This window comes from Chrysochloris asiatica, unplaced genomic scaffold (genome assembly GCF_000296735.1).
Source record: "Chrysochloris asiatica unplaced genomic scaffold, ChrAsi1.0 scaffold00224, whole genome shotgun sequence".
NCBI classification, from domain to species: domain Eukaryota; kingdom Metazoa; phylum Chordata; class Mammalia; order Afrosoricida; family Chrysochloridae; genus Chrysochloris; species Chrysochloris asiatica.
In genome coordinates this window covers 3,103,190-3,117,975 of record NW_006408742.1, presented here as the reverse complement: position 1 = coordinate 3,117,975, position 14,786 = coordinate 3,103,190, and the positions used below count along the sequence as shown (strand labels likewise).

At 39.4% G+C, this 14,786-nt stretch overlaps 1 protein-coding gene across 1 annotated transcript in view; it reads right to left on the bottom strand.

The window, feature by feature from the left end:
• Window positions 1-14,786, bottom strand: part of ATP13A5 (ATPase type 13A5) — a 211,018-nt gene that overhangs the window by 127,811 nt on the left and 68,421 nt on the right. Inside the window, exons 10-11 of the mRNA XM_006873142.1 lie at window positions 3,548-3,718; window positions 282-439 (exon numbers count right to left, since the gene is read on the bottom strand). Of these exons, the coding sequence (XP_006873204.1) occupies window positions 282-439; window positions 3,548-3,718 (329 nt within the window). The remainder of the gene's footprint in view (window positions 1-281; window positions 440-3,547; window positions 3,719-14,786) is intronic.

Genomic DNA, 14,786 nt, shown 5'->3' with positions numbered 1-14,786 from the left:
TTACGGGAGCAGAAAGCCGCATCTCTCTTCCGTGGAACTGCTGATAGTTTCGAACTGCTGACCTTAAGGTTCACAGCCTGATTCGTAACCACTATGCTACCAGAGCTCCTTATTGGGCAGTGTAGATGTAGGCTATTTTCTTCATCTAAAAAAAGTTCCATTGGCTTGCTTCTATTAGATAGAAAGCTGGAACTAAGAGGTAACTTTAACTAATCCTCCTGAGTTAGGTCAGGCTCTAAAAGAAAGCTGTGCCATTGAAAAACCTTATCCCCAATACTTACTCCATGGTGTATATATACCCCAAGGGCATAGAAAAAACCAACAACACCAAGGCAGGCCAGGAACACAATGAATTTAAAGGCATCACTGTACAGTTTGAAGTTCAGAGGCCGGGGGTAGAGGATGGATCTCACCAAGTCACCTTTGGCTGTATTGTAACCTGCAAGAGAATAATCCCAGATGGAGTAAGTGTCTTTAATACAGTTTCTCTGAAAACCAAATATGGTTTGATTTGAGTTAAGGATTGGAAAAAGAATCATTTGAATAGGGATTAAAAATAGTGTTGCTGTGACCTAAAGATGTATTTGCATTTATTTTCTTTATAAGACACAGGAAGGAACGATAAATGGCCTCATTTAACCTATTTCATTTCTATTGCTTACACAATGCCACTATCCATTTAACTGTGGGGTTGCATAAAAAGAGGACTAAGGAACTGAAGACGTGACCAGAGAGATGAAGGGTTTGAAGCATAGACAGGTGTTGAAAAATAATAGAAAATTAAAAGGAAAGGGAAACACAAGGGAAAGTAATTTCTTTAAAATGCATAGGTAAAAATTTTCAATAGTGTCATTCAAAAACCCTTTAGTACTTTAGAATAACATCCCAATATCTAGACGTGGCTTTCAAGGTTCCCTTAAACCATATCTACTGTGGGTTCATGTGCTGGACTGTAAGGTCGATTTGAACAACATGATTGGCAGTTCAATCTCAACAGCTGCTCCTCGGAAACCCTATACAGGGTCAGTGTGAGTCAGAACTGACTCAAAGTTACGTAACAACAACTCCTACCCTGTCAGATTTCTTCAGTCATCTGCTTAAATATTCAAGGAGACTCCTCTGCTTTCTTAGGTCTTTGTTGTTGTTAAGTACCACTGAACTGGTTCTGACTCACAGCAATGCTGTATAGGGTTTCCAAGAAGCGACTGATGTGTTTGAACCACCAATCTCATGTTTGGCAGTCCAGTCCTTATCCTAAAGGTGCCATAACAGGACTTCTTATTAAGTCCTAAACAGGAATGAAAACAAAACAAAGATGAACTTTGATCACCTGAGTGGAGGAAAATCATTGATATGATGCCATGGTGACTTTCCAAAGTTCTATCTCCACGTGGTGATATTTTATAGGGTACAGAGAACAAAGGAATTTCATCCCACAAGCACAGGAGACAACAATGCATGACATCCAGGTTTAAAGAAGCAGTGAGGGGGACTAGTGCAGATAGGCTAGCTTACAGACTGTCTCTGAGGTTCTCAAGGTATGACATAACCATTAAGGGGTGTGCCCAGGAAAGTTCCTGCAAGGGCCAGTTGGTGGAAGTAGCCCCAAACTCACTTTTAAATATACACCTTGGCTGTCAGAGGTGCACGCAGTACTCAAGAAAAAAAATGGCATTGGAATTCTTAAACCTAGGCGCAAGATAGAATTAAGTTCTTTCTGGCTGGAATTGTTCATAGGCAACATGTCTTCAGACTTCATGCTCTACAGCATCCCCTCCTCTTGGTAAGAGATTGAGGGCAAACACACTGATGGAGAAAACCTGGATTTAGCTGGGCTTCTAGATGGCAGTTGTAGCAAGCTCTTTAAACTCACACCATCCTCTCTTTAAGGGAGGAACATATCATAATTGTTTTCTTTCCCCTTCACTATATAGCTCTTACTGTTGTTGTTGTCGACTGCCATGGAGTCAGTTTCAACTCAGAGCAACCCTGTATATGGTTTTCAAGACTTGAAATCTTTTGCAGGAACAGAAAGCCTCATCTTTCCTCCGTGGAGTGGCTGATGTGTTCTAACTGCTGACCGTGTGGTTCTTAGTCCAGTGGTTAGCCTATAGAGCCACTGTGCTCCCTGCAGTACTTGCTACATACTCATGATTATCTGGATGATTGGTGATATTGATTGACTGTTGTATAGTCTTAATACAGATCAGTATTGGAGGTATAAAACATACCTTGTCCCCATGATTTGATGGCCACCTATTCTTAACTGGAACCTAGTCTCCTCAAACATGGGTTTTGCAGCGTTTCTCTAACCTGCTGCCTTAGCATTTTAAAGTACTCAAGTGGCTTCCACAATCTACATCCTCAGGATACTCTAAGACTCACCAACTTCTTTGAACATAAATGGAATTCTATATTTTTAATTTAAAAAATGACTAAAACAATTGAATCATAGACTACACTAAAGCATGGGGGTATCAAAGTTTAAGGTGTGTTTTAGGCCTGAATTTGTGGGACTGCAGAAACACAGATTAGGGGAGAATACAAAGAGCTGGACTTGATCATAGAAAGCCTTGATCATGTAATATTATGTAAGACTTGGGACTTATCCTATAGCTATGGGTAGCAATGAAGGATTTTAAAGTTTAGTATGTTGTTATTGTTGTCAAGTGCCAACAATCGAGTCAGTTCCAACTCATAGCTACCCTGTTTCCAAAGGTTTCCAAGGAATGACTCATAGGTTTGAACCACTTATGTTGTGGCTCAAACTGACATTGTGGTCCAGAGCATTATCCTGCAGTACCACACCAGGACTCTAAAGTACAGTATAGAACAAACTATGTTTTAGAAATGTGACCTGAGTAATAGGTTGGAGGGTATGTTAGAGAAAGATTGGGGCAAAAGTTGAAATGAAAGAGTCAGTAGATAGTTTCTATAGTAATCATTTAGACATGAGAAGATGATGACCTGGGAAAAAGACCAACTCTGGGGATTAAAAGAAGGGAAAGGTCAAAAGACACATTTTTTAAACCAACATTTGACACCCATTTCTGTGAGAGACAATGAGGAGTTAAAGATGATATTAAGAAACTTGTAGACAGCCACAATGTTTACATAATGAGGCAAAATAGAAAGAGGAATTCAATTTTGGATGTATTGACTTTGAAGTGCTTGAAGGGCAACCTGAACTAACAGCCTAGCTAGCGAGACTTTGAAAGGAAATAGGATTCAGAGTAGGAGTGGCTGGGCCTCTTGTCTTCAAGAAAAAGAGAATATGTCTAAGTAAGGACAAAGTCAAAAGCCAGGATTTCATTTTGAGGAAAAATGTACTTCATGCATATATAACCTTCATCATATACAAGGTTCTGAACAATGAATCATTCTATTGGAGCTGATGGCCACCTGGAATCACAAGGGACTGATTGGAAAAGATATGGTTGCTATTACTAAAATGTGATCAATTTCATAATCCTAATAAAATTTTTCCTAATTCAACTCCCTCCTCCTCTAGTCTTGGAATCAATTTACAAAAGAGGAATCTACTAACCTGTTTGCAACACAATTGCTCTTACAGGCCCCTGACCAGAGGGTTTAACTTGGATAACTTCTGTTCCACAAAATAGGACATGTCTTCGATAGTCCTCCAGGCTGTGAGATTTCCAAGGCATGGTGTTCTCCGATTGAGGCAATGGTGTCTTTGTAACAGGTATACTTTCTCCTGAAGAAGATTATGTTTTATTGGTTCCACATGAGCACAGGTCATTATTTAGAGATGCTGCTTGACAGTTTTTAAAAAATTATGCAAACCTCTACTAATCAAGTTGTAATGCCCAGCCTTTGGGTCAGATGAGAGTTGTTAAGGATGCTTATGGTACAAACAATGGCAAATTTGATTATACGTGTTTCATATATGTATCTTTCCCATACCTAGTCTGCATGATTTGCTCTTATAATTTTAAAAGCCATCTATTTTAGCTAAGAGATGTGCTAGAGGAAAAAAAGCACCAGACTCAGACATATTCTATAGACATTTTCATTAATCATTAAACAGGACAAAAACAAAGACAATCATCCCAAATGAAGGATACTGTCAGCATGTACCTAGTACAGAGATCAATGGACTCCACCAATTCTCAGCTATGGTATTCATTATATACAATAGAGAACAAAGGAAATTATCACAAAATTGATGGCAAGTCAACTCATCACTGTCACAGGCAGTACTATAGAAGCTGGGAAAGCCCACAATAGGTTAAAATAGGCTACCGGATTGTATCTGGGACTACAGTGACCTGGCAATGTATGACTCATGATCACGAGATGCTGAGTCATAACTATAAGGTGGTTACAAGACAATACCAGGACCCCAAATTCCAACTCAAATAACATGCATCTGACTGATCACTTTCAGTAAACACCCAGGCAAGTTCCCTAGTTTCTTTTTGTATGTTTCTATATACTCTCATTGTTACTCTACTTTCAATCACATTCTTCCTGAGGTCACACTGCCCCTCCTTAGGCATGCTGTAGACTTATCTAAGTATAATCACATGGTTAGTTGAATGGTTAGCAATTACCAGGGAAGGAACATAAAGTAAGATGTTGTTGTTGCTGCTAAGTGCCTTTAAGTCAATTCTGACTCATAGCAACCCTGCATAGTGTTTCCGAACAGTAGCTGGTAGGCTTGAATTGCCAACCTTGAGGTGAACAGCCCAGTGCTTATTCTATAGCACCACACCAGGACTCCTAAAGTAACATGGTGCTGGTGGTGGTGATTATGTGCCGTGGAGTTGCTTCCAACTCATAGGGACCCTGTATAAGGTTTCCAAGACTATAAATCTTTAGGGGAGCAGAAAGCCTCATCTTTCTCCCATGTAACCGCTGGTAGTTTCAAACTGAGATTAGCAGCCCAATTCATATCCACTACAACACCAGAGATCCTTTAAAGTAACATAGCATAAAGTAAACCAAATGGCATCAGAACTTATATTAAGACGCAAACCAAATTGTCTATTGTAGACAATTGTCATTTAAGAATTCTTTTAATTGTTTAACTAGCATGTTTCTAGGTAATGAAGGTGCTATAAATCATGTAAACAGTTATTATTTTAGTAACCCAGCAAAAGCTGGGACTCAACAAAACTGTCTTGTTTTTCTGGATCTTGCAAAATTTTGCCTTTGACAAGGTGCAGTCTTATGACTTCTTTGAGTTTGCTTTAGTGTAAAATACTAGAGTTTTCTTTCGCTGGCAGCTCTCCACCTGACCCAGGTTCCAGCTTTTGCAGCTTTTATTGTGTATGCCTGTCATTCATTCGTGCATTTATCCACTCATTCATCTATTCATTCTATATGCATTTTTAATTGTCAATTCTGTGTCATGTACTGTGCTAGATGCTAGAGTATAATGATGAGCAAGAGAAACAAAAATCTTGATCTCATAAAAATTCAGGTGTGCAGTACAATGAATTACTAAATATGGCTCTTCTAGCCATAGTTTCAAATTCCTCATCTAAAAGAACATATCAAGATTTGTGACAGGCAACTGTAAAGTAGATGTTTTGTAACAAAAATGGGGGAATAGTTAATCTTACAGTCCAGAAATTGTGGACCCTAGGACCATCAAGGGAGAATGTGAGACCCTATCCAGAGAAGCAGAGATGGAGGCAGAGATGAGGACATGGAGAAACGGAGCAGCTGAGGACTCTGGACTCATGGAAAGAGAGTGACTGGGTATTGACACTCAGGAGGCAGACTTGCAGAATGTGTCCTTTGTTTGGTCAAATTATTGTATGTTCCTGAGTATTTTTCTGTACATTCCCCAACCCCCATACCAGCGAGAATGGAAGCAAATACTGGTGAATGATGCACAGAGGAGATTGTATTCATTGAATCAGTTCAATGAAACGAAGGTGTAAAGCCGATGTTCTTCCATGTAAACTATTACTCAGTTCACAATAAAAACTTAAAATAAATCAAAATGATACACCATTTCATCTTCACTAAAATGGCCGAAATTATCAGGAAGGAAAGAAGAGTGGAAGAGAGGAAGGGAGGGAGGAAGGAGATAACAAATGTTGACGAAAATGTGGGAAAACTGGAACCCTTATCTACTGTTTGTAGGAATGCAAAATTGTGGAAAAGAGTGTGGCTCTTGCTGAAAAAACTAAGACAATAACTGCCATGTTGTTGTTGTTAGTTGTCACTGACTCAAATGACCTTGTGTGCAACAGAATAAAACCCTGCCCAGTTCTGCACCAAAAAAAAAAAAAAAAAATCTGTGATAGGATAATATCCATAAACCTACAAGAAAGAACAGTTCGTACAATTATTATTCAAATTTACTTAGCACTGATGATAAAATTGAAGCATTCAACCAAATTCTTTAGTCTGAAATTGATCAAAGATGCAATCAAGATGTATTGCTAATTACTGGCAATTGGAATGCAAAGGTTAGAAATAAAGAGGAAGGATCAGTAGTTGGAAAATATGGCCTTGATAGAAACAATGCTGGTGATAGTATGATAGAATTTTGCAAGACCAATGACTTCTTCATTGCAAATACCTTTTTAAACAACATAAAAGATGACTATACACAGGGAACTCACCAGATGGAATACACAGAAATCAAATTGACTACATCTGTGGAAAGAGAAGGTGGAAAAGCTCCATATTATCAGGCAAAACAAAGCCAGAGCAGACTGTGAAAAAGACCATCAATATGCAAGTTCAAGCTTAAGGTGAACACATTAAAACAAGTTCACTAGAGCCAAAATATGACCTTGAACATATCCCACCTGAACTTAGAGAGCATCTGAAGAACAGATTTGATGCATAAAACACTAAAGACCAGAGACCAGAATAGTTGTGAGATGACATCAAGAATATCATACAGGAAGAAGATAAAAGGTCGTAAGAAGACAAGAAAGAAGGAAAAGACCAAAACAGATGTCAGAAGAGACTCTGAATCTTGCTCTCTAGTGTAGAGATTCTAAGGCAAATAGAAGAAATGACGAGGTAAAAGAGTTGGCTATAAAATTTAAAAGGGCAGTTCACAAGAAAAGGTAATGAATTATGCAAAGACTTGGAATTAGAAAATCAAAAGGAAAGAGTATTTTCTGTATTTCTCAAGTTGAAGGAACTGAAGAAAATAATCAAGCCTCACCTTGCAACATGAAGGATCCTATGAGCAAAATATTGAACGATGCAGAAAGCATCAAAAGAAGGGGGAAGGAATACACAGAGTCACTGTACCAAAAAGAAATGGTCGATGTTCAACCATTTCAAGAGGTAGCATATGATCAAGAGCCAATGATCCTGAAAGAAGAAGTCCAACATACACTGAAGGCATTGGCAAAGAACAGGCTATTGATGAAATACAAATGGAAATATTTCAACAAACTGATGTGGCACTGAGGCGCTCACTCACCTATGCCAAAAAATTGGGAAGATTGCTGCCTGGCCAACTGAATGGAAGAGATCCATATTTGTGCCCATTCAGAGAGACCCAATGGAATGTGGAAATAATCAGACAACATGATTAATAAAGTGTGTAATTAAAATTTTGCTAAAGAAAATTCAAAAACAGCTGTAACAGTACATTGACAGAAAACTGCCAGTTTCAAGCTGGATTCAGAAGAGGACGTGGAATGAGGGATATCATTACTGATGACAGATGGATCTTGGCTGAAAGCAGAGAATACCAGAAATATGTTTACCTGTGTCTTATTGACTACACAAAAGCTTATGATTGTATGGATTATGACAAGTTATGGACAACACTGTGGAAAATGAGTATTCTAGAACACTTAATTGTGCTTCTGAGGAACCTGTATATAGAACAAGAGGCAGTTGTTTGAATGGAATAAGGGAACTCTGAATGGTTTAAAATTAGGAAAGGTATTCATGAGGGCTGTATACTTTCACCATACTTATTCAATCTGTATGCTGAACATATAATCTGAGAAGCTGGATTATATGAAGGAAGAGTGTGGTATCAGGATTGGAGGAAGACTAATTAACAACCTGCAATATGCAGATGATACAGCCATACTTGCTGAAAATGAAGAGGACTTAAAATACTTACTGATAAAGATCCAAGACCACAAAATTCAGTATGGATTGCACCCCAATGTAAAGAAAACAAAAATCCTCACCACACACCAAGTAATAACATCAAAATAAATGGAGAAAGTTTGAAGTTGTCAAAGACTTCATTTTGCTCAGATCCACCATCAATATTCACGGAAACAACAGTCAAAAAATCAAAGGATGTATTATCAATGCTTTAGCCAAATCAGCTGCACAAGGATTTTTTAAAGTGTTGAAGAGCAAAGATAGCAGTTTGAGGACTAAGGTTTGTTTGACCTAAGTCATGGTAGTTTCAATAACCTCATATGCATGTGAAAGTTGGACAGTGAATAAGGAAGAATTGATGCATTTGAGTTATGGTGTTGGAGGAGAATACTGAAAGCACCATGGACTGCCAAAGAACAAACCAATCAATCTATATTTGAAGAAGTACAGGCAAAATACTCCTTGGAAGCCAGGGTGGCCAGACATTGTCTCTCATACTTCAGACATATTATCAGGAGGGCCCAGTCCCTGGAGAAGGACAGCATGTTTGCTAACGTGGAAGGTCAGAGAAAAGGAGGAATGCCCTCAACAAGATGGACTGGTACAATGACAAAAGCAAGGACCTCAAGTGTATCAATGATTGTGAGGTTGGCACAGGATTGAGCAGTGTTTCGTTCTGTTGTTGATAGGGTCATTATGAGTGGGTACAGTCTTGATAGCACCTAAAAATAGCAAAGCCATAGTCTTTGTAACTTCCACCGAACAACTGGGTGGGACCATGAAGATTTTCTGTATACCCTTTTCCCATGATGGGTCTGAGTAATGGAAGGTAAGGAAAGATGCTGATAGGATTATATTTGTGACTGATTGTAAACAAAGTTAATCATGACTGTAAAAAATGTAGAATTTTAGCATGAGTATTTGTCAATTTTACAAAATTTTTGGTTATAAAATGAGCCATCTCAGAAGTAGAAAGGGGCATCTCAGAAGAGACAGGAGTGGAACGCACACAGAACCTCCCCAATACAGAAGACAGAGAACTGTGATATCAAAGAAATAGCAGAAGAGCGGCAGTAAGACCAAGAGCCAAAGCATGAGACAGAGTGGTGAGTTTTCCAGCCCATGGAGCAAGTAAAGCTGAATGCCTCCAAGCAGGAGGAGGCTCACTTGGAGTATGGAGAAGCTAGGTTTATGACCCATGGAGCTAGAGCTGAGTGTCTTTGGACTGAGGCTTATGGTGAAATGGCATCCCTTAGGTCATTTATCTGCAACACTAACGCAGCTTTGTAACAATGGCCAAGAAGGACTGAGGCAAGGTTAAAGTATCAAAGGCAGTGAGAGGTCTGCCTCAGGCATACTGGGAAGAGGCTGTCCTGACCAAAAACACTGCTGATCCTCTTAACTTCCCTAACACACCCTATAATCATGAGTATTGTCTGTGAGTTGTGTGTGGACATTGCAGTGAATATCAAACCCAGCAGAGAATTAGAGTATCCTGGGAGAAATGTTTGGTGCCAGAATTGGTAGAGAAGGCTAAAGGATGCAGATATTTAACCTCATAGGGCTTTAGCCTCAGAGGAATCAGCCTTGGGCTTATGCTGAGTTAAATTTTTCTTCCTTCTTGTGAGGTCAGAGGAGGTCAGATGCTGCCGTCCCACATTTCTTACAGGGTGCAGGACTAGTGACTAGTTAATTAAATACAATAAAATAAGTATTTTGGTAGTAGTAGCAAGTGCTGTGGGCATCTAACCTAAAATGGAAGATCAGGAAAGATTTCCTGGACAACTTATAAATGACAACTTGAAAGAAGAGTAATGTTAGCCAGACTAAGAAGGAAACAAAAGATGCTCTTAGAAGATGTGAGTGAATTGTTAGTGCCCTGTTGTTGTTGTTAAGTGCCGTCACGGGAGTAGAAAGCCTCATCTTTCTCCCGTGGAGCAGCTGGTAGTTTCAAACCGCTGACCTTAAGGTTCGCAGCCCGATTCGTAACCACTACGCTACCAGAGCTCCTTTGTTAGTGCCCTAGGCACTAAAGATAGTTGAGGATATATGGGACACTGGCTGTGAGAATATGGGTCATCAGTCCCAGAGATACAAGCTTCATAATCTTTATGGAGTTTGCAGCAAAGACAAAACGTATTAACAATACAGGATCTTTGTTTTCTCTTTCTGGATGATTCCAGCTTTTATTCCCATTAATTAGTATCTCTAAAGAGATACATCACTAATATCTATCTACAATTTTCTTTCTCCAGGTATCTTGTTTTATAGGCCCCAATTTGGGCTGTTCATCTTAATCTGATACCTCACTACCCTCTCCAAGATAACATATCTAAAATCAACATAACTTCTAGTGTGGCTCTGTAGGATCAGCACTGAGGTTGGCAGTTCAAACCCACCAGCTGCTCCTCAGAAACCCTATACTGGGTTGCTATGAGTCAGAACCAACTGGATGGCACTAAACGAACAACATTTTTATCCTAACTCTCCTACTAATTCCTGTTTCTCTTATGGTGCCACATAGATTGTGGTTGAGTTTTACTGTTGTTGTTAAGTGCCATGCTATTCTGACTCATATGGTTTAAAACATTAGCATCACCTTAGAACTCTCCTCTTCAAATACCTGCCTACTCCTAGAATGATTATACATGTTCTATTATTTCTTCCTCTTAAGTGAGTGTGTCTGACTGAGGTGAGCCACCTTGGATTCTTGTGGTATGGTTCCAGTGGCATCAGTGGCCATCCCTGTCTGACACCCAGTGGTAGTATTAACAATGAATTAGCTGTGATTTACTTAGTTCTTTGTAGTACAAACAATCATCTCTGTAGAATTATTTGTGGCTATAGTTAATGTGGATTCCTGGTGTGGCACTGTAGGATAAGCATTAGCCCTCTCTTTGGAAACCCTGAAAGGGTCGATGGTACTTAACCACAAAACAAACAGCACAGTTAATGCTCTTGGCTACTAATCAAAAAGTTGGAAGTTCAAGTCTACCCAGGGGCACCTCCAAAAAAAGTCCTGACAGTATACTTCTGAAAAATCATTCAATGAAAACCCAATGGAATATAGTCCCACTCTGACACACATGGGATCACTATGAGTCAGAATCAGCTTAACGACAAATTGTAACTAGTACAGTGGAAAACCATATGAGTCAGAATAGATGACACTTAATAACAACAGTAAAACTCAACCACAATCTATGTTGACCTTGTATCTGGTCTCTCATCTTCAGCATCCCTCCAGGGTCATCTCACATCATTTCAAAAGGAATCCTATGAAAGTTCCCCCATATCATCCCATTCTATTGCTCACATTTCCTAAGGTTTTCCAACTGTTATTACTAAATAGAATCCAAGCTCTCTTGCTAGAATTTCAAGGATCTGGTTCACCATAATTTGAGCAATGCTGTCTGCTATGCCCTGACACAAACACCAACTAAACCAAGCCATTCACATTTCCTACTATTAACGCCCATCTTTTCCCATACCATCCTTTATGGTTCCCTGATTAGAGTAAGACAGAATATTTAAGATTCAATAAATTATCTTAGTGTTCAAAAGGGATCAATTATTAAGGCAAAATAAAAATGTTAATAATATTTCCTGACTTCCAGATTTGAAGAGCACTAAAATGAATTTAAAATTCCTTCAGTTTTTAACTAAATGTACAATTAACAAGATAATGTGTTATATTTCCAATTTGGAATTAGCATTATGTTTATTATAGTTACAGGCATTTAGGCCTTATCTCTCTTTTTATGTTATTACATATGGTGGCTGTGTGCCGTGGAGTCGGTTCCTGCTCATAGCGACCCTGTACAGGGTTTCCGAGGCTGTAAATCTTTACAGGAGCAGAAAGCTTTATCTTTCTCCAGGAACAGCTGGTAGTTTCGAACTGCTGACCTTGCGGTTCTCAGCCCAATTCGTAACCACTACACTACCAGCGCTCCTTGTTATTACATATAGGGACATACATATGAGGACAGGGACTTCAACATGTATAATATACCTCATTTTATATAGTTGGTGTGTAATCTATTCAAAATATATATTTTTTAGCAGTCCAGTGCTTATCCTACAACAACACCAGGGCTCCTTCTACAATATGTTTGCTATTATTGTTTACTGTTGAATGCATGGATGAATTAAACAAGAAACATTACCCAAGCCTTTCTGTGATTGATTTTTTTCTCACTAGTTTTGTACAATGTTGTTTTTGCTAAGTGCCTTCAAGTTGGTTCCAACTCATAGCTAGTTGCAGGGATGGGGAACGTCTGGCTAGACAATCATTTAGGCTGGCCCTGCCAAGGCAACCACAGGTGAGACTCCAAATTCAATAAATCCAGGAGCTTTTAACATAACTTCATAAATTTATATTAAGTGATGTTATGAATATCCAAATGGCCCTTGGCAGCAAAAATGTTCCTCGCCTCTGCATAGGGTTTCCTAGGAGCAACTGGTGAGCTTGAACCACTGACCTTGCGGTTCAAACTGACCTTGAAGTCTAGTGCATTATCCAGTGCTTATCCTACAACACTTCCTGGACTGTTGTTGTTAAGTGTTGTGAGTGGGTTCTGACTCATAGTGACTCTGTATAGGGTTTCCAAAGAAAAGCTGGTATGTTTCAACCACTGCCCTTGCAGTTAACAGTCCAATGTTTATGCTACAGCACCCCAACAGGACTCCATGATAGACTAATATTATTGAACATTTTCTACACACACATCGATAGTATCAGGGGACAGGCATATGTTTGCTCAATGACAGAGGGAAGTCATTTGGAGACAATCTGTTCCATAGCTAACTCTTAAATCAAAAGATTGTATTCAGTCTCTTTATACTATCCACATTTTAATAAGGAAACTCAAGGACTCTTGAGCATTCAAGACAGGAGGGATTTGCTATCAAAGTTGGGAGACCACGGAGGCTGGCGAGGATTTCAGAAGGAGATATGTCCAGTATCAACTATTCAGTTGGTTTCTGGACCTGGAGCTCCTGACTGCTGTGGAATGAAGATTCTCTTCCTTGTCCCTCAGTGGTGACAGTACTTGAAATGCTATGCTCTTGTTTGCTTGTATTTGAGGGACTGTCAAACTGTGAACTCTGTGAGGGCTGGGACCATTTCTCAGTTGTCCTGGTGATCCCAATATACAGCACAGTGCCTGGATGACAGTTGTTGTTGTTAAGTGCGGTCAAGTCATTTCCAAATCATAGCCACGGGTATAGAGTTTCTGAGGAGTGACTGGTATATCTGAACCAATGACCTTGAGGTTAACAGTCCAGTGCTTATCCTACAGTACCACACCATGACTCCATTGGCACATGGTTGCTGTTGTTGTTGGTAAGTGCCGTGGAGTTGGTTCCAATCTATAGCAACCCTGCATAAGGTTTCCAAGGAACAGCTGGTGAGTTTGAACAGCCGATTTTGTGAGCCAGCACTAACCCTACTGTTCCACACCAGGACTCATGGTCACTTCTAAACTTTTATTGAGTGAATAAGTGAACAAATGAATAAACAAGTGAGAGAAAGAAAGGAAGAAGGGAGCTAAGAGAAAGAGGAAAAGAAAGACTAAAAGGAAGAGATCAGTTCTATCAGCAACCTATTGAAAGCTTGTCTGACAAGATAGAAATCTCAAATAACTACTTGGAAAATGCTGACATGTCCAGTTTAGGTTACTGTATCCTGCACACACATGCATTTCAAACAAATCCTTGATTCTAATGTGTAGAGGTAGAGGGAATGGGGTTAGGGTTGAATGAGTGAAAAAATGCCATGTTGCCCCCCATAGCATTTTTAACTATTATAAAGTTATCTTATTTATCCACTTTCATGGTTTCTATCTGCTTTAGTTGAATATCAGTTCGATGGGGCCACAATCTTCCTGCCTTGTTCACTACTTGATCTCTAGCATTTAGTAGAGCACCTGGTCCATAGCAGGGACAAATGACATTTGTGAAATGAGTAAACAAATGACTCAACAGTTCAATCTTGTTTAAGCTGTGCAACTTTAGGCAAAGTACTTAGATTTTTTGGACCCCAGTTTATAGAGTTACAGATTGAATAAAAGAACATATGTAAAATGTTAGCATAGGAAGTATCCAAATAAAGAAGTTGTTGCTATTGTTAAGTGCTTTGGAGTCAGTTCTGATTCATTGCAACCCTGTATAGTGTTTCGGAGGCTTTAAATGTTATTGTGGGTACAGAAAGCCTCATCTTTCTCTCACGGAGTGGTGGATGGGCTCAAACCACTAACCTTGCGGTTCCGAATCCAGTGCTTATCCCATGGAGTCATTATGCGCCTTAAAGAAAGAAGAAACTCCTACATACACACACACATGCACAAAAAAACCCAAAACAGAACTTGATATATATCTGTATTGATAAGTCGTGACCTTTGGCATGCCTGACAATGGCTTTTTGATTTTGATGTTTTGTCCTTAAGTTACTGCCCTTGAGTCAATTCAGACTTACAATGACCCTATAGGACAACATAGAATTGCTCCATAGAGGTTTCCAGGCTGTCAGTCTTTATGGCAGCAGACAACCTCATTGTTCTCCCACAAAGAGGCTGGTGGATTTCAACTGCCAGCCTTGCACAATGATTAACCCACAGCATCACCAGGGTTCATTGTTTAGGCCCTGTTATTGAAAGGAGCTCTGGTGGTGTAGTGGTTACGAATTGGGCTGTGAGCCGCAAGATCAGCAGTTC